This window comes from Schistocerca americana, chromosome 1 (assembly GCF_021461395.2).
Source record: "Schistocerca americana isolate TAMUIC-IGC-003095 chromosome 1, iqSchAmer2.1, whole genome shotgun sequence".
Classification (NCBI taxonomy): Eukaryota; Metazoa; Arthropoda; class Insecta; order Orthoptera; family Acrididae; genus Schistocerca; species Schistocerca americana.
This window is the reverse complement of record NC_060119.1, coordinates 998,923,006-998,949,375: the sequence shown is the minus strand read 5'-3', so window position 1 is coordinate 998,949,375 and position 26,370 is coordinate 998,923,006. Positions and strand designations below refer to the sequence as shown.

Here is a 26,370-nt window from a genome sequence, read left to right as displayed (position 1 = left end):
ACTTTACTAGTAATACAAGCAATTTTAACATTAAAGCCTCTCGTCTAGATGAATCTTAAGTTACAAATATCCTTAATGGTAAATAATTAACTGTGATTCTCTGACCAACTTCGATACACAAAGCTGCGAAGGACTCCAAAGTACTATCAAACCTCGAGAAATCACTTGGTTACAAGATAACGTTTGAGTCAAAGGGCCGAAAATGTTTCTCGACAGCTGACTGAGGGTTTTGAAACAGATCGCTCCACCTGCCAATCGTGTTTTATCATTATTCATGAAAGCCGTTTACAATAAATTACGATCATTCACAAACTTTCATGTCACACACAGACTGGTTATATGACGAACTGTGTTATGACATGCGTGCGCGACGTCCTTAGGGCTCTAGTACCGGTTATATCTATTCTTTTTTCGTCTCCCGCCCGTTGCTGGGAGAGCAAAGGATTCCTGACGCGAAAGGGCGAACGTAACAGCGGTGGACTTTGATAGAGGGCCGTGCTCTGCCAGTTATGGAGAAGATGACTTCCTGGGAGTTGGAGGTCCATGTTTACCGAGGGTATGTGAGCACTCTGTCGGACAGAACATAGTTGCAACGTGGCGGCTAGGCTGTGAAGTGTTATTGATGTCATCACGCCATTGGAGTTTAACATTGTCAGCTACGTTTGTTTAAGGAAGAGAGCCTTCTCGGGCAACAGTCGAGTGCCCATATTGGATACCATATCACCTTATGGCGAGGCCTTTTGCAGTGGGGAGTAACTATTTTCTCGAACTATGTGTGAGTCACTGCACGATGGTTCTTTTTGGGCCTACTTCATATTTGTGTCATTCCAGCAGTCTGTTTCTGTGAACCAAAGTCATTACTTTGTGTAGGGTCTTTCAAAATGAACATATGGATTTTAAAGCTTTGTAGCATTTATTACATTTAACTTACAGCTAAAAATAATACGTGAAGTTTTTTCTACAAGGGTTCTATGTGAGACCGCAGGCGAGTTCTTCCCAAACTTTGAGCAGCGTGACTGGAGCAGTTGTTACAATATTGCTGTTCCTAAAGTTGGGTGTATCAGCTGGTAGTGAAAACACCTACCCATGAACCTTTATAAACCCCCGAGGGTAAAACATCACATGGCGTGAGATCGCGTGTGAACGTGGAGGTCATACAAAACAAGCTCTTATATCCAGCCCCTGTGGCCAATCCAGCGGTAGGGTGTAATGTCGTTTAACCAACTGCGTATTGAGTTATTCCAGTGCGTCGGTGCACTGTCTTGCTGCGAAATAAAGTTCTGTGATTTAACCGATTAAAATTGAGGAAAGTGTCATAGTTCTAGTGCATCAAGGTAAGAAACAGCAGTTACAGTTGCTTCACCTAAAAAGGAAAGCCAGTAAACTACCCGCCAAGATACGGCAAAAAAAAAAAAGTCATTTTACGGGAGTCACGTCGCATTTGTACTACCTCGTGGGCATTTGCTGACACAAAGATGTTCACTATGTTCACATTTACATTAGATGGATTTTCGGTTCATCACTAAAGACGACACGATCCAGTAAATCTTCACCGTCATGCAGCAATATTTCGTTTTCAAAGCTACGACGTAAACTGTAGTCTGTAGGCTTTAGGGCTTCTAACAGCTGCAAACGTTAGGGCGTAGTCCTAAACATCTCCTTAAAAATCTCTGCACAGACGTCATTGGAATTACTGATTCACGACTAGGCTTCCGGAATGATTTCTTGGGGCTACGTGAGGCAGACCCGCCCTCGTTCAACAGGTTCTTCGGTCTTTCTTGCTCGTTCTATAGTGTTCACTCTGTGCACAGGTATACAAACAAAACCCTTTGGGTTGGTCTTTCATTTGATGTAATAAATGGGACAAAGTTTCTTTTTTTTTTTTTTTTTTTTTTTTTTTTTTTTTTTTTTTTTTTTTTTACCGCGGTCACTGCATCCATATTGGTTACTATGCGCTTGAAAATGGGCTTTGCCCACCAAAACTAGTAGACCAATATAATATCTGACAACACAGACTGGTGGAATCATGTTCTTAAAATTACTTCAGGCTTTGGGGCCCACTCAGAAGATATAAAGATCTAAAACAATGAGCAGAAACGTCTAAATGTCCATTAAAAGGGATAGTGAGAGAGTTATCTTCTTTCTCAGACAGGATACAGGTTCAAAATCATTTTTTGTGTCTTGTGTGATACTGAATGAAAAGATGACCGATTCATCCCCGCTGAGTAGAAATTTTCTTACCGTCCAGTTTGATTACGCCGTCCGTCTCCCCCAGGGAGTTCTTGGCGACGCACTTGTACGAGCCGAAGTCGCTCTTGCTTACGCTGCGGATCTTCAGCATCATGTACTTGTTATAGCCGTTGTCCATCGACACAGCCTCGTATTTGTCTCCTAGAACATAAATAAATATACGGTGTTAATTTCTGAAGAGTCCTCTGTTTAAAAAACAAAATATAAATAATTTATGAGCGTAAGCTGAAGTGTGGTGTGTTTCGAATAAGCCAATGTGTGTAACTGCCAACGGCCTTGCCACGCTGGTAACACCGGCTCCCGTCAGATCACCGATGCTAAGCGCGGTCGGACTTGGCTAGCACTTGGATGGGTGACCGTCCGGTTCTGCCGAGAGCCGTTACTGACTGGGTGCACTCAGCGCTTGTGGGGCCAATTGAGGAGCTAATTTAGTGAAAAGTGGCGGCTCCGGTCACGAAAACTGACAACAGCCGGGAGAGCAATGTGCTGACACAGGCACTTCCTAATCTGCATCCAGTGACACCTATCGACTGAGCATGATACTACGGTCGGTCTTACCATTCGGTCTTCCGAGGCCTGTTAGGACGGAATTCTGTGTGTATAATTGAATCACGACGTAGAGTGACTGTGGATGTTCGTGTGTCTGGTGACAACATACTTCAACACCTTCAGTGTGTTACTGCAACTGAGTTTCTACGTGTCATATTAGTTTCGTTTAACCAGCATAAGGCCTTACGGAAACGGTCAGCATCACCAGTGGAGTGGCACACTGAGCGAGAAAGGCAATACACATTTCTTAAAATGTGTGGAGAACCGAGAGGGTGCCTACTAAGACAATTTAAGAAACAAATTACTTCATCAGATCAACATGTAACACTCATAATGGTAAACTGTGAAACATCCTGGATTGTACAATAGTTCCTCTCATGCATCACCTGCGAATGGAGCAACCAGTATTTAAAAGAACACACTGATAAAATGACACTAAATACTATAATTCACACAACACATCATAAACCGACTTGGGTAGGAAAGATGTACATATAACAGAAGCAAGTAGACAGCAAACGCGCTTCGATTTCAGGATCAGTCAGGACAGAGTTCAAAGCATTCACTGAGAATAGAGCGCTGCTCCATTTTTGTTTTACTGACTGGTAACTGCCAATCATAAGACGATGACTAACCTAGTGTAAAGAAACACAAATTTTCACAAAGCATCATCAGGAACGCAGCTACAGTGGAATGCCAACATTGGTGGGGCATTATTGTCAACAGTTGGAGATGCAGACGCTCAGCATCAAAAAAAGAATAACGGGTTCGCCTGGATATACAAAAATAGCCTCCCAACCGTGAGAACGATTATAATCGCTTCTATCCTGGTTACCGTTGATCGTCATTCGACGGGTCGCATGTCTCTCGGAGACTTCCCATCTGGCCCAACGATAAAAACTGATTACTAACAAGTTCCAGGTGTCATAGGGAAATGCCTAAACAGCGTAAATCGTGTGATAACTATAAAGATATCCAACCGGTTGCTCATTTAAGGATTACTTAAGTTATCATATAAAGTTACTCTGGTACAACTCTCTGTATCATTCATCGTAACTTAAATTACAGCACACGCAGAAGAATTTTACTGAATTGCTGACAACTACCTATATTTTCATATAGTAACCTCAGAGTGTAGACAAGTGTTTTTAGCCTTTGTTATCTTTTCATCTGTACATAGCTGCAGCAGTTTACCGTAGGTCATCCACTGTCAAATTAAAAATGTCTAGCACATATTCGTCCACCCGGGTATTACTTCGAGTAAAAGAACCAAACTGACTTCTTTCCTAACCTGTTGTGTCTTACCATTAGTTAATATTTCATTTTATTTGTCTGCTAAACAGGCCGCAGTAAAATAACATTTCAAAAAATCCCACTTTTAACTTTCCTGGTTTCCTTTCCACCATTAGTTAACTTACATACGGCCCAAAATGAAGCGAGGTACCTCTTGGTTAAAGTATCAGACTCATATTCAAAGTCGCTGCGTTTAAGAACCAGTCTAGTTGCGTTCATGTAGTGTAGAGTGTATAATAATTATGTTACTTATGGTTGCTCAAAGCAGAAAAATTCGTAGAGACTTATTATAGGTTAAGTGGACATTTTAGAAACGTTGACGGACGCGATAGCAGTCGAACAAGGAAGGCCGGCACGTGTGTGACATTGTTCACGTTTCTGCCCAACGTGAAGAGACCGATGACCAGCGGAATTTTGCGCAGCAGCATTCAGTACTTTGACAGATGAACAACCGAGCAGGCGTGCAATGCATCCAATGGAACCAGGACCAGCGCTGTTCGCACATCAGTGGTCACTGCTCCAGGAACTGTCTGCATACTGAATTCACGTGCGTGACGTATCTGGCGATGCGCAGGTGACAGGGCAATCCCCGACCACGCCAGCGGGGAAGTACAACAATGGACAGCCGGCACGCGTGTCAACATTGGTCACGTTTCTGCCCAACGTGAGAAGCATAGATCAACGACCGAAGAGTCAGTCGCCACCCTAGAAACTTCGCGACATTGGCAAGAATGCCGAATGAATACCTCCGCTAAATTGGCGTGAGGTAGTCCTTTGAGGGGGTCCTTCGAGGGGACAAAGAAGACACGAAGGGACGTCACCTAGTTGGACGGAACGATTGTAGATCAGCGGACGTCGAGCACCGCTACGACGACTTAGTCTCTACGCTGCTCGACAGAAGATGTCGGTACCGTACCAATAGGTCAACGCAAAAAGACGCCATTCCAGATTTTACCAGAAATATGTCCGTGTGATTCTTACCTAGGTGACTGGTGAGGACGAAGGAACTGCGGCCTCACCATGTGGGTCACCTGTGAACCTAAGGGTTGAGGAACTCCGCCAGAAGACGTTGAACATGAGAGTCGCTGGTTCGATTCCGGTACGGAGCACTCCGCGCCACGCCGTAGCTGCTTGTTAATAACGCAACGAGAGAAGTCACAAGGAGAAGACCACGCCGACGCCGCACCGAGTCACGGTCACTGTACCGAATAGAAGAATAAGCCGCCGGCGTGCCGCTGCAACACGAGGCGTTGCCCCATCAGCTGTCACTGGAATCAACACGCTACTACTCCGCCGCTTTGCTGCCGCGAGGAACAGAGCGACTTAAAACACAGTATATTAGTCTGTTTGTTTAAAGGGTCGTATGTCTCAATAAATGTTTCACTGACACCTCACCCACTGAGACAGGGAAAGAGCCCACACAACCGCCCACAAATTGTCGCTTCCTTCCCGCCATCTCTGATAATATATGACCTTCGCTCCCCTCTCTCACTGACGCTCAATAGTTAGTGTCACTGAACCCCAAACCGTTACATCAGACACTTCGTGATTTTTGGGTAACTATAACTTCAACGTTTTGTCTATCTGATTTTATCCAAGTCGTTTTACATTGTCAAATAAGAGCCGCCTTCCATTTATCAGCTGTTGCATGTGGACTGTATTCCAGTATTAACAGTGTAGTCCATTGTGTTATAATATAATTATAACACAATATAATATAATATAATATAATATAATATAATATAATATAATATAATATAATATAATATAATATAATATAATATAATATAATATAATATAATATAGCTTCTTTATAAGTTTCAGAGGCATTACAATTCAGTTTATATCACAAGAACATAATTTTCCCTGTTCTTCCATGATTCTGAAATGATTACTTCCTCAGAGCATGTTGAATGTAGACTCAGGAACGATGAAAGTAGCGCACTATGAGGCGAGCATCCAATTGAAACGAAATTTATTACACGTAATGATACAGATGAGAGATTCACTTGGTTGAAAAATAAAGACAAGAAAACAAATGCAGTGAGAACAAGTACACAAATACAGTGTCACATCAGTAATCTATTGGCCCATCTTCTGCTGCAATACATATCGCGAAACGCTCCGACATGGAGTTATTTGGACGTCTGATGTTGTTCTGACGCAGACTGGGCCACAAATCTTGAACAGCCACCTCCAAATCGTGTACAGAATAACACGGCGTCATCTGGAGTTTCAAATGGCCGCACACCTTCGGTGCAGGAGACAATTGGGGGGAACGGGTTGTCCATGCAAGAATCGGAAGGTGACGTAGGAAGTCTGTCGCAACTTGAACTGTATGTGGGCAATCATCATCGTGCTGGAAAAGTGTCCAAGGTGAACCGTATAGGAATGCCATCAACATAACGCTGACCTGTTTATGTACCACTTAGCACAAATTAGAGGGGATCGACTATTTTTTTCTGTAGCTCCACAGGCCGTTAAGCCTCGTGGTGTGGAGTATGAAAGCGTGGGTGGAATTCTAACGTTCACCAGGCTGGCCCCAAACCCGTATACGGTTATCATCCGTCCCCAAAACGAATCTGATCACTGAACATCATGTTTTGCCAGTCAGTGGCAGTCCACGTCCATCTGACTTGGCACCACTGTAGAGAGACGCCGATGTTTCGGTGTTAACAGCACTACAGGACAAGGGCGCCTAGATTGCTGATAACTTGCCACACGAACCTTCGATTCCCTTACCTCGTCGTCTTCCTGGCAGCTGCAGATCCCATACGTTGTACCCGGTATCGATCTCATGTTCAGTGCTCCCAACATCGTCTGACGAACACTCCGGACGATCGACTTGAAGAACCACATGGTGTGTTGACAAGTATACGGTTTTAGGGCCAATGATTAGGCCCCTTTCGAACCGACTTAACAGAGAGAAATGTTGTCTAGCACGTATACCTAGCATTCCGTGCATACTGAAGCCCTACTCTGATCAGGATGTGAAAGTTGAAGCGTATGACTCGTCCACTATGCGCCGTGCACGTTTACAGCTCCTGCGCATGCACACCAAACTTGGATCATTTGCATGTCGGATCTCACTGTACTTATCTGCAAAGTTTCGCGTTTGTACCTTTCTTCCGTCCCGGTGGGCTGTTTACAGTGTTCCTGATCGTATTTACGAAACTCATAATCATACTTCTCAGTAATTTTGTTAATTCATTGCTTTATCCATTTACACCAGGCGAATTATGTTTCCATGGACGAAAACGAAAACAAGAAGAGAATAGACCAATGCTTCACTATTGTAAGAAAGTTCAAACCGATGTAACTTCAGTAGTTACACAATGATGAAGAGGCAAGCTCAGGCTAGACTAGCATAGAAAACTGCATCAAATCAAGATTCAGACCGTGACAACAACCACAAAAACGATGCAATATCTATATACGCTGATGAGGAGTGGTCCAGACTTATAAATGCCCTTCTCTATTCATCAAAATTAACCTTAGATAAAAAATTGTTTCCTGTTACTGATGCCTTTTCAAAGCGTTTTCATACTAAGGTTACCTTCTACCCAAGGTGCTAGGGCCTTCAGCAAAATGTAGCGAGTTAACAGCTGATCAAGTAGGTTCCCATTTCCAAACACCTCTTTCCTGTATGTCTAACATAATGGTAACCTTCAAGAAAACCTTGATGGGGACCGATGAGTTGACCGTAAATTATTTATTCTTTTGTTCGGTCAGTGCTATACCACACAGTAAAATATTAGCCTTTTTATGTGTGCGTGCATAATTTGCTCTGTTCGTGGGGAACAGTGAAGTCGATGTCTTCTTCATCATGTAATACGAAGAATCTTAGTGTCCAGTGATGGTTTACGATGCCCAGAAAAATACGTGTCTTATTCAGTGTGTCTTCATCCCCACCTGGAATTTAACAATTACCTGCAGATGGTAGTTTGAGAACGCAAATGAAATGGCTCTCATTTAGAATAATGAATCCAGCATCGACATCTGGAAACAGGGAGGAGTGAAGACGCACAGGGAATAGAAGCTATTGTAGGCGACACAATAGTCCCCCAGTGAGGCACTTCCGAGCAGGGATACCATATCGGCCGAGGGCGCCTACGCTGATGTCAGCAGAAAGGCATGAATATCCACGTCTCGGTTCTGCTCCGCCTGCCGCCCGCTTCTCCCAACCTCCAAGTCCTCCGTCTTCGTCTGCCGATGCAGCGTGCCTCTCTGCGGAAATTGATTTCCTTAGCCATAAATGCGTAGAATGGAGTCGGATCAGATGTTTCATTTCACGAGGAGACGCTACCTGAATACAACGTCGTTTTATTGGGAGCTCCCGTTTCATTGTGACAGAACAGAAACGGCTGCGGATGGCGGTTAATAGAGCATCGCTCGCAGGCCAGACATAAATGCAGCCCTCCAGACGGAAACGTCTCCAATCATCAGCGCTAAGGAACGGTACACAGGAGGAATCCATCGGTTTTGTTTCCCCACTCCTTCACGAGTATAATACTTCACCACTGGGAGGTATGATTTCCGACGATCAATACGTACAGTTCTGCCCGAGAGAGTGTTTGCCTTGTGTACTTTCTAAGAACAGTACACGGTGACTCGAAGTGTGAGAGGAAATGGTGTCTTCATCATGTTTCACTTACAAATGCTAACACAACTTTTTCTTCAGCCTGAAGAATAAAATTATTATTAATATTAGTAATAATAAACCAGCTTTAGACGCTATACGCTTATTGTTTCTCTGGCGACCGATGACCGGAACTAAATTCAAGGACTGCAATTCCTGTACTGAGCTTATTTTGTAGTTCAGTTTCTCAGATGTAAATTTGCAGTCTTATCCATTGATTTAAAGCTGAGCGCTTACTTGAACTACATGAGAAGCTCAATGCTAAAATTATTGGATTGAACACGAATTTTAGCTTCGAAAAATCCAAGAAGTTGTGAAAACAATAAACGTAACTTATTTTTATTAAACATCATAAGCAACGTATAAAATTGGCTTGAAAATACGAAAAATTCCCATCAGTGTTTGTCAGGAAGAGTATCTTTCAGGGAAATAGAGTACATTCTTCTGTTAAATTGCAATTGTATTTAGGTTAAATTGTCTATCGTCAAATGCCGCGGTGGTTTCTTTCCTCTTTATTCTAATCGCGTTTATTCTGTCTTTAATGACATCGTTGCCGACGAGACGTCATAGCCTAAAAACCATGGGACCAAGGATGTCCAGCCTCTTACCTCACTAATTTATGATCGTTTTTTCTACAAGAGGAGGAGATTAGTGTTTGACGTCCCGTCGACAACGAGGACATTAGAGACGGGTTTTTTCTACAAAAGCAAGCTGGGAATAAAGTTGACTTATTATGTACGAGATTCGATTAATAATTTTATATACGTGTATAAATGGTAGAAAACCATAGTTGAAAATGACATTTGACTTTCAGCTGGGCAAAATTGATGAATCAGTATCAGGTCCGAAAGTACTGGTTGCTGTTCTCAGGGGGTTCATCGGAGATTTTGTTCCATTTTTACCATTTGTGTGCTTTACTCCTGAAAATACTTTGTAGATGTTCACAAAAGTATAAGCTTCCAAACAGAGCTGACATATAGAACTCATGACTGTGCAGCAAGCGATATTTGTCTCTGGACAGTTACGATTTGTGAAAGTCCAAGAAAGATACTTGATCAAATTTTTCTCGTAGTTGGATGCCAGACTGCAACTTTACGTATCCCGTCAGGAAAAGTGTGGCAAGGTATCTGTTTTGTTTGTTAAGGGTGTCGCAAAATTACAAAATTTTTCATTATTTTTTGCGAGTATCGTGAAATGGATTTTCAAGTTCTTCCATCATATCGAAAAATATGGCTGCGTATTTCATTCCTTTTTCAGGATTATGTCTCTAGATACCAATTTTCGCAGCTGCTACCAAGTTAGCCGTAAGGTAACAGAGCAGAGCCTCTGACGGATTGGCCGGTTAAAAGAACGAGACCCTGGAGGTTCAAGTGTAGCACTGGCGGCTGTGTTAATAATGGGATGAACAAATGAGACAGTGGCATCGCGTAGCGGGAGTATAGAGTTGAAAATCTTCAGTTTATCATAAATTTACATAAATTTAATTTTGTGGACGTTTTTTCAGATCGTATGGCAATTAACTGCTCACTTCTTCGGCTTTGGATCCGCATCCGGCCCGCTGGCCTCGGGTTGGACATCCGTGACCTAAATTATCTTCAAACTTTTGCCGAGTGTACGTCTGACTATGTTTCGCACATTCACAGTTAGTGATATTTATGGTCATATTATCATCCTCATTTCTGTTATAGATCCGTTTCAGTCCACTTCAGGAATTATCAGAGTAATAAGTTGTGTTTCTGACACGGTATCGAGCTGGATTATCAAACTGAGTCCTTCTGGGAATGACATCTGGCCTTAGGAACACACATGATCAAGACAATTAATTTTATCTGCAGTATTATGACTTAGAAACATTTGTAACGTTAATGATCTCTAGCTGCCGTAATGAAAGTAGATGTTCATCTTTTGGTAGCAACATAATTTATCAGTGGTTTTCTATTTTTAATGACAAACTCATTGTATGCTACCAGCGAATCGAAGACTGTCATCAGCTTTGCCTTGAATTCAGCCAGCGTGAGCGTTCCGTTTCATCTTCCCTCATTATTACTCCCAAATATTTGTATTACGTAAGCGAAAAGCTGTGCCTCACAAATCCTGTAAACAAAAACTAGTACAATTTCACCTTGCGTAATGTAAATAATTTTACATTTTCCTACGTTAAGAACTAGCTGAAATTTTTAGCACAAACCTGATATGTTGTTGAAATCCAGCTAGATATTACTGCAGCTTTTATGAGATATACCGGGCGATAAAAAAGTCAGTATAAATTTGAAAACTTAATAAACCACGGAATAATGTAGATAGAGAGGTAAAAATTGACACACAAGCTTGTAATAACATGGAGTTTTATCAGAACCAAAAAAAAATTTTGCTAGATGCGTGAAACATCGCTTGCGCGCGTCGTTTGGTGATGATCGTGTGCTCAGCCGCCACTTTCGTCATGCTTGGCCTCCCAGGTCCCCAGATCTCAGTCCGTGCAATTACTAGCTTTGGGGTTACCTGAAGTCACAAGTGTATCGTGATCGACCGACATTTCTAGGGATGCTGAAAGACAACATCCGACGCCAATGCCTCACCATAACTCCGGACATGCTTTACAGTGCTGTTCACAACATTATTTCTCGACTACAGCTATTGTTGAGGAATGATGGTGGACATATTGAGCATTTCCTGTAAAGAACATCATCTTTGCTCTGTCTTACTTCGTTATGCTAATTATTGCTATTCTGATCAGATGAAGCGCCATACGTCGGACATTTTTTGAATTTTTGTATTTTTTTGGTTCTAATAAAACTCCATGTCATTCCAAGCACGTGTGTCAATTTGTATCTCTCTATCTACATTATTCCGTGATTTATTCAGTTTTCAAATTTATACTGACTTTTGATCACCCGGTATTTTTCTCAGATACAGCTACATTCTGTGTTAAAAGTCCGAAGTTCCAACTAATACTATCCGCTTAATATACACGACGAATATCTAAAGCCCTGTTACGAAATATTACTTTAGTGTCAGTAGATGTCTCCATTGTTGATAAGGCCTGCATTTTGTTTGCAAGGAAATTTTCGATCCAGTTATCTGATCGATCAGGTATGTAGCTCCATTTTTTTTATAAAAAGAAAGAAAGAAAAAATCGTCGTTCTAATAACGAACTGAAACATTTTCATAGTCTTGATGCACCAGATCAGTCTAGTAGCTTGGCGCTGAGAATATCAAGTAACGAAAGCGCGAGTTTGGTTTCGCATTGGAATCAAATGATAGTTTATAATTTATTTTGTTCGAGGTGTGTCATTATATTTTAACTCTGGATACATTCTAGGATTCTTCTTCAGGACGACTGTTCCTTGTACCAATTCTACTTTCTTTCTTGTAGACGGATGTGGCATGTCCTCTTCCCAGTCGCTGGCAACATTTATCTACTCAAGGCATGTGCTGTAATAACTCTCAATATTAGAGCCATTCCTCACGCAAATTCTGTACAACAGATTCAGTAGCTACTGCAGTCACCAGATACTGTATGGAGCCTTTCAGAAAGTTAAGTTCATTACAACACCAGTAGTTTGATTACTCAAATTTATTGGTCCCTACAGTGAACAATTGAAGAGTTTCTAGACTACCATTTATAAAATTTTTCTTTTCTTGTTTTCTTATTTTCTGATTTGTTTCTTATCTTTCCTACAAGAGTGCGAACAGTGTTTTTTATGTCATTGACATCTTCAAAATGTGAACAAAATTTCTCGGTATTTTGGAACAGGTCTTTCGATAATATTTTGCTAGTTGTTATTAAACGTTTCACGAATTGCCCTTCTGCTGTTCGAACGCCTTCCACTTACAATCTGTCTGTCTAGAGATTCATGCTGTACTTTGTTTACATTGACAAGTAGGCGGTGTTTCTTCGGAGAGCTTCCCGATATTTTCCGTCTGTTTACGGGTATCTCTACGACTTTAAATTAGTATTAAGAGCGTATTTTTTCGAGTTATATCCATTATTTATTTGAAATTGAATCACACTTCTTCTAGATGCAGAAAAACTTCAGTGTAGTGGTTACGAATTCTTTATCTGGAATCAGACAAACCTTTCAGACTCTTTTGTTGAAAATTGTTTGCTCACTGATGTAACCTTACCATGGGGTTCACTTTTCACACAACAGCATCGCGTTCACTGATTCCCGTCACTTTGTGAACGTTCTCAAAGAGGTCGGAACTTTCTCTTAACAAATTTTTACATGTTTACGTCAGCGATAGGCTTGAGAATTATTGGTTCAAATGGCTCTGAGCACTATGGGACTCAACTGCTGAGGTCATTAGTCCCCTAGAACTTAGAACTAGTTAAACCTAACTAACCTAAGGACATCACAAACATCCATGCCCGAGGCAGGATTCGAACCTGCGACCGTAGCGGTCTTGCGGTTCCAGACTATAGCGCCTTTAACCGCACGGCCACTTCGGCCGGCTGAGAATTATTTGTCCTAAGTAACGTACACAAAATTTTCTGTGATAATCAAGCAAGAAAATTATATCATCCGAAAATTAATGACTGCCTGAGGTATCCAACGGCTAAAATCTCCTCCCACTACTTCAGCAAAAGCTGGAAATCGATGTGGCACAGAAAGGTTTAGTTTGAAGTTACCACTTACTTCTGAAAATGAATGTGGTAGTCAATAGCGTGACTGAAGTTTAATACAATTCATTGTTCTTATCATTTCTCAAATATTCAATTTCTACCTCAGATGTTTACCGTTCAAGCTTCTGTAACAAACACACCATTTTCCGTGCCATGGGGTCCGTACATTCGGTAAACACTCATTTCTTCATTTTACTTTCTCCCTATGGGGGATATTGTTTTAAGTTTTCCGGCACATCGGAGCACGTATAACGATTCATTGTTGTGAAGTCGTAGATTAAGAAGGGAACATCTCGTGGGGCAGCTGCAACATTGTAGAAGATGTTCCGTGTCCTGGTCTTCACCGCAGTCGAATTTCTTGTATGCTTCGTATTTAAGACTCCATTTAATTAGGTTTGATTTGAATGACGCCACAACCATTACCCGTTCTTATGCGGTTAAGTGTTCTCCAAGTCTTCTACCCCGAGGTATTTCTGCTGGCCATCTCCTGTGAGCCAGGGGCGTCCTTCGGGGGCTCATTTAGCTCGGTACTGAGGAATCTCATGCAGAATTTAAGTCTGACAGATCCGCATAAAGCACCTTGTACGGAGTGGCTCTCATCGAATGTCTGTTTAAATTTTTCTGTATGTTCATGTGCAGTTCTTCAGGATCCAAGATCTGAGACTCCGGCAACTTTAAATGGCTTCTCAAGCGGTGTGGTTTTCATGCAGCCTGTTGTTAGCCTGCATGTGTCATTTAGGCTTGTATTAACTTTTTGTCATGTTGGAATCTCGACAATACGGGACATGCATACGCTGCCGTGGATAATCAAAGTGCTCGGGCAGTTCTTCTTGATACAGTAGGTCTGACTCCTCATTCACTATTCGTTTGTTTCCCCTAGATGTAGTTCTGGCGGCAACCTTATGGTGGACTTTCTCGCAACGATATTTGTATGTCACAGATCTGTACAGCATGACACAAAGTAGAGTGGTTTGCCTGTGTGTTACAGATTGCTGTCATTACAGGCGACGTTCGGCTTTCTGTTTGCCTGTTATTAGTTAATGTGTGTCTTCGACAGGTTTGGTTTCAGGAAGTTTCTCTTGGTAATCTTCAGACATGATCTTAACGAGATCATCATCGTAGAAGAAATGCATAGTATGTTCTGGCATCGGTCGATCATTGGTGCGTAAATTAAATAAAAGGATGCCAGGGGACTGCTTCAGGAGAGACCGTTCTTTTGTCAACGTCATCGACTTTCTCTACTCTCCAGTTTTACGACCTACACACAATACTGATTAGAATCTGTTGTGTTGCACTATATGGCAACGTTTATCTTCACTGATCGAACAGTTGTCTATTTTGAGCAATATTTCGTAAATACGGAGGATGTAAAAGATAAGTGCGTGACGATGATTTTGGTCGCTCAACGGCGTGATCATCAGCTGCCGTACAAATTCCCAGTCTTTACACAGTCCAGTCTCGCTATTCGATCAAATGATGATGAAATGATGAGAACAATACAAACACCAGGGCTCCGGATGGAGAAAATCCCCTACCCGGCCAGGAATTGAACCTGGGACCCCATGATATAGAGGCAGCAACTCTATCCACTAGACCACGATGGCTGCGGACAGGATAAGCGTACATATTTCTATTGGTGTCTGAGGACGTTGTACTGAAGAAAATTAGATAAGTATTTACTAACAATTACAGCTATTACGATTCGTATGTCTCTAGGTTGGATTATTTTTAAGTACAGCTGGCAGGAGCAAGTGGCTAATGCTTATTTTTCCCTGTACAGTATGTCATATGTTGAGGTATGGACATGTGGGTGTAAACTGGTTATTTTTACTGCCAAGGGCACTTCACTTGGGGTGCGGTTACTACTGCGCAAAAAACATCAGGTAGCAAATTGCGTGACGTGTTAGAGGGAAGACTGATCGACGCGGAGAGAGAAAACAATTGAACACACTGACCTGTGTACATATTAAAATAATAGATAGAAAAAAAATCTACATTTATACCCGTTACACCCTGTACAGAGCATCTTAAACAGGCAGTACCGAGATGTACAAACTGTTTCTATGACCTACATAGACGAAAACCTCAATGACTTAAAAGAGCTATTTACTAGCGCATTCAAGTGTTATTAAGTATGTATAGTTTTTTCTTCCAACCGAGCATTCAGTACTTGAGGCCCACATCAGCCGTATCGAAGCATTTGATTATTTCCTGCGCCCGAAGATCTGATGGAGCTCCAGGCGTCCTCGAACAAGATAAATTACTATGAAAACTTAATATGGAGCTCCGCTTTCGGCTGGCGTTCATTCTCTCTAGTACTTGGTGGTCCACATTTCACAAAATGAACATCCTTATTATAGTTGGTGACCGATGCCCCTGCTGACACATACTCGTTAAGGTAGCCCAATGGAGGGAAGTAGTGTGAGCTATCCGCCCATGAATCGCAGAAATTTTGTTCTTTGTTTTATCGGAACACTGTATGTTTCGTATTCCCTGGGGTGAAATGAGGGTGACAGTCCAATATTAGCCTAAACGAGCGAGGATAACAGCATAAAACCCATAACAGGCAGGACAGTGTACCAGCCTTTTATTGTGCTTTATTACTTTATTTGATGCGCCGCAGCACGAATTCCTCTCCTGTGCCAACCTGTTCATCTCAGAGAAGCATTTCCAACCGATGTCCTTAATTATTTGCTGCATGTATACCAATCTCAGTCTTCTTCAACAGTTTTCTCCCTCTACAGCTCCCCCTAGCACCATGAAAATCAATCCCTGGTGTCTTAGCAGATGCCCTATCGTCCTGTCCCATATCCTTGTCAGCGTTTTCTGCATATTCTTTCCCTCTTCGTTCTGTGGAAAACCTCCTCAATCCTGATCTTAACATCCGCTTAATTTTCAACATTCGTCTGTAGCGCCACATATCAACTGTTTCGAATCTCGTCTGTTCCAATTTTCCTACAGTGAAGATTTCACTACCATACATTGCTGTGCTCCAAATGTAAATTGTCAGGAATTTCGTCCTCAAATTAAGGTCTGTCTTTGATACTACTCTTGACCAGGAATGCATATTTGCCAGTGCTAGTCTGCTTTTGATGTCCTCCTTGCACCATCCGTCATTGGTTATTCTGCTGCCTAGGTGTTTGAATTCCTTAACTCCATTATTTCGAGACTATCAATCCTGTCATTAACTTGTCGCTGTTCCCATTTCTGCAACTTCTCATTACTTTCGTCTTTCTTCAGTTTACTCAAAATCCGTTTCTGCACACATTAACTGTTCATTCCATTCAGCAGATCATCTAATTCTTCTTCGCTTTCACGCAGATTAGCAACGACATCAGCGAATTGTATCGTGGATATTCTTTCATTTTAGTTTTTTAATTCCAACCCTCAACATTTCTTTTATTTGAGATATGGCATGCCTTTCCGAGGCATACATGTTTACAGGAATCATCTTACTCGCAGTAATTCTATTTGGGGAGGTATAGCCGAGAATGATCATTACAATGCTAATATTGAGAACTCTGAAGATATGAATGTTTTCTTCTCTAATTGTATGCGGTGGAGAGTTGCTATTCCTTCCCGCGTGATGTCTCTCGTCAACTGGGTGGTCTAGAATGACAGGAGGGTTTTGCTGGTCATGAAAGGGTAATGCCGGCTGATGTGAGGGACTGGATGAATGGAGTGGATGCTGCCCCGTTGCCGACATTGTCGAAAGAGTGGGACGACACGCTCACGGTGGGTTCTGAGGGAGTGCCTGGGGTGAGATATTCCGTTTTTTCGCGGAAATTTGCTAAACACACCTTCTGGCGAGCTACGAGCGAGGTGTTGAAATGACATGACTTCCCAGGCAATTCTCACCGGCAAATTCCCCCGTTTTCTGCAAAAGATTACCTATGATTGGCTTGCTCAGGGAAAATCTCCGTGACGTAGGAAAATTGGTGCAGAATTTGCTCCAAGAATCTCCATTGGCATAGAAGTGCTTCGGCAATAGAGTGGAATTTTCCATCGGTTATCAAGTTACTGATTGGCACGTTTAACCATGGCCACTGTGGTGGCGGTGGTAATGTACTGGGTTCAGCTTGTACAGGTGCTCTGTGAGGGAAGCTAGTCTCCCTTTTCGGTCTGAGTATGTTACAAGACTGAACACTGGCTGCTCTTGACAGTCCGCCTTCCGTTGGCTGTGCTAATACACTTTTGTTTAATAGTACTTGTTTGACGAAGTTGCTGAAGTTTTGGCTTCAACGTAACTTTCCGGGTACAGTTGGCAATTGAGCGTTCTGCATACAAACGGCCAATGTTGTCCGTCTTGAGCAGTTTTGACTAAAGTTGACAGTATCGGAGTTACTGTGTGACTTCGCTTGTTAAAATCAATTACTGTACCATAAATGTGTGTGTGGCGAGCTTTCTTCGTCTCCCTCAGAGGCGCATTTGAATTGCTAGGTGGTCTTTAGTCTGGATCAAAAACACCAGGATAAATAGTATTGGGCTATACTCAGGACATTATCATCATAACGATGGGATGTTGAAGCAACCAGCAATCGCCTCCGGTACGCCAGATCGTGTTCTTACTGTAAAGAAGGCCGCCTGGTAATGTATGTCCGCAGCACCGGAATTTTGCTACACTATAATCAGAGCCAGAGCGCGCCTGTTTCCATTCTTTCTATCTTGGTTCTGTTTTGGGTTTTCATTGACTGAGGTCCCATTACTGTTGCAGCGCAATTAATGTCGGGTTTGCTGGGTGTTTTTCTTAAGATTTGAATTGCAGGTAATTGGCTCCACATACCTCTCGGTCACAAGTGTCATAAGCTAGTTTATGGACAACTTCACCTTCACAGCAATGATCTGTGAATCAAATTGACCTATTGTAAATGTAACATGTGGTTTTCATTTTGAATTTAGTCAGAATATATCCAATTGTTATCTTGAACAGAACTTTCATTCTGTAGTTATGTAGAGCAATATTTTCATCCGTCACGACATTAATTAAACGTTCCACTATCAAATTAATTTTTATCAAATTAAACTATTGCAGGTGCCAATCTCTTCTCTGATCCACTTGCAGGGTCGATTACAATCAGTTCGCTTTTCGTTTTTTAATCCATGTGCCACAGCAAAAGTCGGAATTATGAAAGGGAGGGCTTAGAGCATCATTTCCATGTACAACTTCTAACTGAATTTAGTGCTAAACACACTGCTAGCCCCAGCACCTCGTTTGAAATGGCGACCCTTAGCCTCGGATCTTTCCTATGAATCGCTGATAAGCAAGTAGTATTCTCAGTAGGATCATTGTAAATTTTTTCTACTTAATTTTTTTTAATGATTAATGCCCAAGTTCTTTTGCTGGTAGTTCCACAATTAGTTTTAAGTAGTGGTGCATGATTACAGTATTTTTTATTTCAGTGTATATATTTATTTGTTTGATCATTGTTTTTTGTGGTTCTTTGATGTGATGTCTGTACCATATCACACCTTGTCAGGTTTCTGTGCGGTTTCTGCACCACAACGTACTGTGCATGTGATTACAGCGTTGGAACGACGTTGCTGAAATTTTAAGTCTGTATGTAAAGTATACATACAAGGAGTAGATTTTTTAATTGTGCTTATTAGACATCATTAGTAGCAGTAGGTATGACAATACTGCAGAACTGTTGTTTTTATTTTAGAGAAATTTGTTTTTGTGAATGATCATGAGATGTAAGGCACGACTATTAGCGAGCCAAGATAAATCAAAAGAGGATATCATAATGGATAAGGGGTAGGTTAACGAGGGGGGTAGGTTCAGAGATGAGATGGGCACATTTTCAGCAGGACAGGGTGACAGGATCGTGGATGAGGAACGGGATTTGGACGCGACCGTAGAGCAATGTCGCGGTCGTGGTTATGATAGTGAGGTAGAGACAGGCACAGAGGTCGAGACGGTAGCAGAAGTTTATAGTCAATCCAACGAGAGCAGACAGAGGCCAACTCAGCCACGTCAGAGTTCTAGCGCCCATGTGTCCAGAGTTACATCGACTGTTGGTGACACGGATCGAAAAGATGACAGTAACACAATACTAAGCTTCCTATGATCAATGAAAGAAGACGCTGACGAACAGCATAAGAAGGAGAAGGAAGAGGATGACAAACAGCATGAGAAGGATTAGGAAGATCTAGCTTCATTAATCGAAGAAGGGTTGCAGAGGAACACTCAAGCAGTAATTTCGGATATAGGGGAAATTCCTAAGGAATTACTAGCAATAATGAAAGAATGTGGATAAGTAAAAGAAATGCACAAAAAGTAGCAGGGCACTAGCGACGTACAGCACAGGCCCAGTCACAATCCCTAGCGTTCTTAAAAACGCAACGTAAATCGCGATTACGAACTCCACGAAACGAATGGAAGAAGTAGAGAGTCGGATTGCAAAACCAGAGAGAAACGGGCACACGAGCACTGCGCGTTCGGATAAAAATGGTGGAGTACACAGAATTGTGTCTCCGAGGGAAAGCCCGCCGTGCTCTAGCCCAGTGACAGAGTGCGAACTAACAATGCGTACACAGAAACAGCGAGTAATAGCTCCAATAATTGCAGCGCACTTAGGAGAGTGAATGCTGAATGCCACTTCCACTGTGATACAGAGGTAGCACATCGCAGTTATAAGCTAGATAGATCAGGACACTCAACAGACGTGCGTGTATCGGAAACGAGTGGCAACAGCAATGCGAGGATCGGACAGGATTGTGATCACAATCACTTCCTGTCGATACTAAAATTCCAGGATTTCAAAGGTAATGGAGGGTTGATGCATCCCAAGAGCTGGGTGATCTAGTTCTCAAATTCTTTAACGTCATCATGACCAACCCAGGCAAAATTAGAATTCATGTGTGGACACATCGAAGGCCAAGCTGCGGAAAAGATGCAGGGTGTGGCAGCGACGTGTCGGACTTATCAGGAATTTGTTGGTGCGGTCTTGTGGACATACAGGTCAAAGGAAACGCAAGACAGTATTAAAGAGGAAATAATATTTGGTCCTGAAATGGAAGTGTCCGGGCAAAGGAGCGCAACCAAATTACTCAAGAAGAATCAGTTTTTAGATAGTCCATATAGTTCTGTACAGCTCAGTAAACTTCAACCCGCATAATTACGTAATGTATTAAAAGACATAGGTTGCAAATCGTTAGCAAAGTGTAGTTAATTCTTGAGCATATCTACTGTCGATATATATATAAGTAACATTAATGTTACTGCAGGCCCGCACATTTAGTTGCTTGTCCCATACAATATTATAATATCAGTTGTGAGATCGATCTCTACACAAATAACAGGATAAATACACTAGTTCCATGTCTAGATTAGATACACCAATATTTTTGTTATAATAATAGCCATAGATCTATAAATTAAAATAAGAGTATCTGAAATAACAGACCGTTGTTGTTTTGTTACGTAAATTTATTGTAACATAGAGGGTCATGGAAAAAAGTTACGCATAAGATTTTTGTTAGAAATATGCAGATGACGGGTGTCGTGGGGACACAGAGGCCAATGGGAGCAAAAGGAAAAGCTCATCGGCTGCCTGTAAGAAGGGTAGCGCACCTGCAGTCGAGGAGGACGGGGGAACGTCCGGTGCTGCGAGCTGACAGCCACCGGGCCGTATACCTGAGGGATTAGGCAGTGGTGAACCCTCGCGGGGCCGCAAGCGAAAGTGAGGCTGGCCGTTGACAGTAACACGCGACCAGCACACGACGTCCAACGAGCTCTCTGGACGTGGCAGCCGTCTGAAGGGAATCCCTGCAGCAGACCACATTATCGTGGGTACACGAAGAGATCACAGATGGTGATAGAACCTGCTCCTCATGTGCCTCAGGACACTAAAAGACGCAGTATGCTCACCTGTTTGTATTTTTATTACTCACTAGCTTTGGCCGATCCGCATACACAAAGCGGTATCATGCCATAAACTCTAATATGTGATTTGTCACATTTTTAACTTCTCCTCTCACTAAGAGAGCAGTCATAGCAATACTCCACAAATGGACTGATATGTTGTTCCTATATTGATCCTGTATGGATGAGCTCACACACTTGTGGAGTCCCTCCACGTGCCATCATCCCGTGTAGAACTTCGATAATGGGAAACTTAAAGTACTATCCATAGACAGCAGAGATCCTGTCTAGTGATGCATCCCAACTTATAGACCTCAGAGACCATTAATCGACGTGAGGAGAGCCTATCACTGTGCCTTCCTACTGTACTGCCATGATCATATGTGTGGGTCTTACGGCAATCTCAACAGTGTACTGCAGATGCTCCAGCACACCCTATTGCTGTGGCAACATCGTAGCAACAACACCAGACACTTAACACTGTGTGACGTCAGTACAGTGGTCCCATCCCAAAGGCCTTCCTCTGATGCACAAGACATGGAACCATGTGCATCAATTCATATGATTCAATAGACCAACCCCCTCAGAGAAACCAATGAAATTGCGAAGTGCAACGTGCTTTGTCTATTTCTAACAATGTGATTAAGTGTCTCATTCTCACCACAGACGTGAATAATGTGCTATGTGCAAGCACACCATGATACCCCCATGAACCTTTTCCTTAAATTTCTTTTCCTGGTGTTTTATATTTTTGTAATGTATATTATATCTTGTATGCGTTTGTGTTTCTCATTGTAGTTCTTATGTACTTGTTAGAGCACGGCACACAAGATATACTAAGATCACTCAGGGAATATTAACGTACAATTGTGTTACACAGAGGTCAACTACACGTCGACATCAGACCTCGCACATTTCCATCACTGCTTCTTCGAAGTACAGATTGAACAGTAGGGGGGAAAGACTACACCCCTGTCTTACACCAGTCTTCATTCTTGATCGTCCACTCTTATCAATCCCTCTTGGGTCTTGTACACGCTGTATATTACCCGCCTCTTCCTTTAGCTTACCCCTATTCTTCTCAGAATTTCGAACATCTTGTACCATTTTACATTATCTAATACTTTTTTTTCAGATCGACAAATCCAACGAACGTCTCTTGATTTTTCATTAATCTTGCTGCCATTATCAACCACAACGTCAGAATTGCCTCTCTGGTGCGTTTACCTTTCCTAGACCCAAACTGATCGACATCTAACACATCCTCAGTTTTCTTTTCCATTCTCAGTATATTATTCTTGTCAGCAACTTGGCTACATGAACTGTTGATTTATTGTGCAACTCTTCTCGCTCTTGTCACCTCTTGCAGCCTTCGGAATCATGTGGATGATATTTTTCAGAAAGTCAAATGGTATGTCACGAGACTCATACATTCAACAAACCAACATGGGAAGTCGTCCTGTTGCCACTTCCCCAATGATTTGAGAATATCTGATAAAATGTTATCTACCCATTCAGCCATATTTGATCTTAAGTCCTCCAAAGCTCTCTCAATTTCTGATTCTAATACTGGATCTCTTCCAAACTGACTCCTGTTTCCTCTTCCATTACTTCAGACACATCATCCCCATTATAGAGAACTTCAGTCGACTCTTTCTACCAATTCGTTCTCTCCTCTGTATTACACTTAATGTTACCACCCTTGCATTAAATTTTGCCGAAGGTTGTTTTGACTTTCCTATACACTGAGTCAGTCCTCCGACAGTTATTTATTTCTCGATTACTTCACATTTTTCCTGCAACCATTTCATGTTTCCTTCCCTCCATTTCCTATCTATTTCCTGAATTTCTCTGAACCTTTTTGCACTTCCTTCTTTCATCTAAAAACTGAAGTGTTTCTTCTGCTACCTATGGTTTCTCCGCAGTTACCTTCTTTGTAGGTATATTTTTCTTTCCAACTTCTGTGATTGTCCCCTTTTTAGACATGCCCATTCCTCTTCAACTGCTGTACCTATTGAGCGATTCCTCATTGTTGTATCTACAGTCTTAGAAAATTTGAAGCCCATCTCGTAATTCCTTAGTGCTTCCCACTTCTTTGTGTATTGATTGTTCCTGAACAATCTCTTAAACTGCACTACAAACAATCCTGTTGGCAGAACATCCGCAACTGAGAGTTATAGCAGAGGTTGAAAATACCGCTTCAGTTGTAAATTTCTTTGTTTTCGCACGACCCGTTTCGGATCGTTTTAAGCCCATCCTCAGGTGTCGTAGCTGTGCAGTGGTCCCCGAGAGCCGTGTGTACCTGGCGCCGTATGCTGCCTATGAGCGTTCAAAGGCAGCACGCGGCGCCAGGTACACACGGCTCTCGGAGACCACTGCACAGCTACAACACCTGAGAATGGGCTTATAACGATCCGAAACGGCTAGTGTAAAAATAAAGTAATTTACAACTAAGGCGGTATTTTCAACCTCTGTCTTAAACTTCAGCCTACTCTTCGTCATTACTGTATTGTGATCCTTGTCTGTACCTGCTCCTGGGTACGCCTTACAATCCAGAATCTGATTTCGGAATCTCTGTCGGACCATGATGTAATCTAACTAAAATTTTCCCGTATCACCCCGCCTTTTCCAAGTATATCTCCCGGTCTTGTGATTCCTGAAAAGAGTAAATGATGTTACGAGCTGAAATTTATTACAGAACTCAATTAGTGTTTCTCCATCTCATTCCATGTTTCAAGCCCATATTCTCCTATAACATTTTCTTCAATTCCTTTCCCTACAACTGCATTCCATTCCCTCATGACAACTACATCTCCATCTCCCTTTACGTACTGCATTAACCTTTCAATATATTCATATACTTCCTCTATCTCTTCATCGTGAGGTTGTATCGTCGACATGTATACCTGAACTATAGTTGTCGGCGTTGGTTTGCTATCGATTCTGATATAAACAAATCTCTACCTTACCTTCTTGTTTTAGTATTTTCTGCTGGTATTGATATTACTCTATACTCATCTCTCCAGAAGCCCTTGTTTTCTTTCCAGTCCATTTCACCTAGAATAAGCCTCTGCATTTCCCATTTCAGATTTTCTAGCTTCCCCGCCGTTCTCTACCACATTCCACGCCGCGCCTCGTAGAACGTTATCCTTTCTTCGGCTATTCAGTCGTCTTTTCGTGTTCATGTCCTCCTTGGCAGGAGCCTCCCGGAGATCAGAATGCAGGAGTATTCCGGAATCCTTTGGCAGTCGAGAGATCATCATAACAGTTTTTCAATTACAGGCCGTACGTCCTGTGGATACATCCTCATGCCGCTGATCATTGCTGATTCTTCCACCTTTAGGGGCAGTTTCCTACCACAAGGACAAGAGAGTGTCCAGAACCTCTGTCCGCTTCTCCGCGCTCTTTGACAAGGCCGTTGGCAAAATGAGGGTGACTTCTTGTGCCGGAAGTCTTCGACCGCCAATACTGACTATTAATCAAAATTTAAGCGGTGTCGGGTTTCGAACCCGTTACGGAGGAAGTTTTGATATCATAGACAATACCCTCCCTTTTTTTGTGATCTCATTTTCTTCGTTAATATTCGTTGGATTTGTCCGGGGTGGACGTCCCGTGACACCAGTGTCTTGCATCTTACCTAGAAAGTTCAGTCAGCACAGCTATGCACATAAAATAGTGTGATCTCTGTAGTCTGTGAATACACGCACGGTCACACACCAGGGTGGACATAAAGGTTACCACAAGTAAAAACGCAGCATTGTTTGTAGAAGCCCAGTAGCACGACAAGAGATCACTTGTGAGTTGTCGCTTCCCACAGGCAGGCGTGCTACTCTTCGTTACCGCAGGAGCGATGCCACAAAATATCGTTTCGTTTAAACGTTAAGAATCCTTCATTCTGGTTGGTTTTCACTGTTATTTTCCGTAGGGCACACAGTTCCTCATCTGTACCAATATGCCGGGCGTATCATAGGTCTGTTTCAAAATGGTACCATGGAGCGGGAAGGATTTTCTGCCTTCCTCCCCCAACCGGAGCATTATTGGTTGCTTAGCGAAAATCGAAAGGAATAGGGGACTTTTTAACATCTTTACTTGTGTTTTACTAGACGGATCTCTCAACGTCTGCCACTGTTGCCAAGCGAGATCCCCTCTCTGAGAGGAACAGCGAAATTATAGAGCATCCAGATTGGGGATACTTCACTGCGGTCGACGGAAGAGTAATTACTTCAGCCTGGGTTGCGGAGAAGTGATGACAAAGTCTGCTGGACAACTGATTGCACAGACGAATGTTTCCACTTCAGTACTGAATAGAGGGAGAGAGATGATTCCAGAGTATCAATCCGCTACTGCTACTGCCTTCTGTATCAAGTTAAGAATTTTGTAAAATGGGCTGTCCCTGCGATCGCCAATGTTGTATGCACACAATTTTAGTTCATTCCCTTCAGGATCCAGTTATTCTGTTTTGCTACCTCACAGCCAGCAAGTTTGCTTTCAGTAGGCAGTTTGAAGATCTCATTGGTGTTCGAAGCTATTCTTTCGTGTCCTTCCTGTAATCTGCTAGCCATACAGTCACTGGTAGTATTCATGTATTATTCGCATAACTTGGCACTTGTTGTGACGACCCACCTATGCCTCGCCATTACAATTCTTTATCCAAGAATTTAATACTCAGTTGTTTATCTCAGTGGGGAACTCCTGTTTTGCTTTTCAGTGGTAAACTGAACTGTTATAGTGACTACTTGTTTCTGTTGTAGATTAGATGATCCCGCCTCTCATTAAAATGTCTGTGTGAATGGTGTAGTACCCATACCGTCTTGCTTTATTAGGCCACCCCTGTTAATTACCATGCAGTAAGACGCGTCCATTGTGTGTTGTTATCATTTCCTTTACGTAATTTGCATGATATTATGGGGTGCTTCCCTTCTCTGAACGTCACCAGACATAGCAGTTTAGTATTGTAAGAGTAGGCAAAACAGTGCGACGCCCCACTTGATCCACAGCAAGAAAACAAACTACTGAGGGAAAACCCGCACCACCAATCGTTACAGAGCTGCTAGCAGTGATATCCGCCTCATCTCCTTTCATACTTTGCATGCATTGTCGTCTAGTTAAGTGGGGGCAAAATCTAATATTGCGCCACTACAGTGATACGTA

The 26,370-nt window shown here is 42.3% G+C and overlaps 1 protein-coding gene across 1 annotated transcript in view; it reads right to left on the bottom strand.

The window, feature by feature from the left end:
• The window catches only part of LOC124548682 (neurotrimin), a gene marked incomplete at its 3' end in the record, with an annotated part of 1,196,053 nt that overhangs the window by 116,020 nt on the left and 1,053,663 nt on the right, over positions 1–26,370 (bottom strand). Inside the window, exon 10 of the mRNA XM_047125186.1 lies at positions 2,242–2,391. Within this exon, the coding sequence (XP_046981142.1) occupies positions 2,242–2,391 (150 nt within the window). The remainder of the gene's footprint in view (positions 1–2,241; positions 2,392–26,370) is intronic.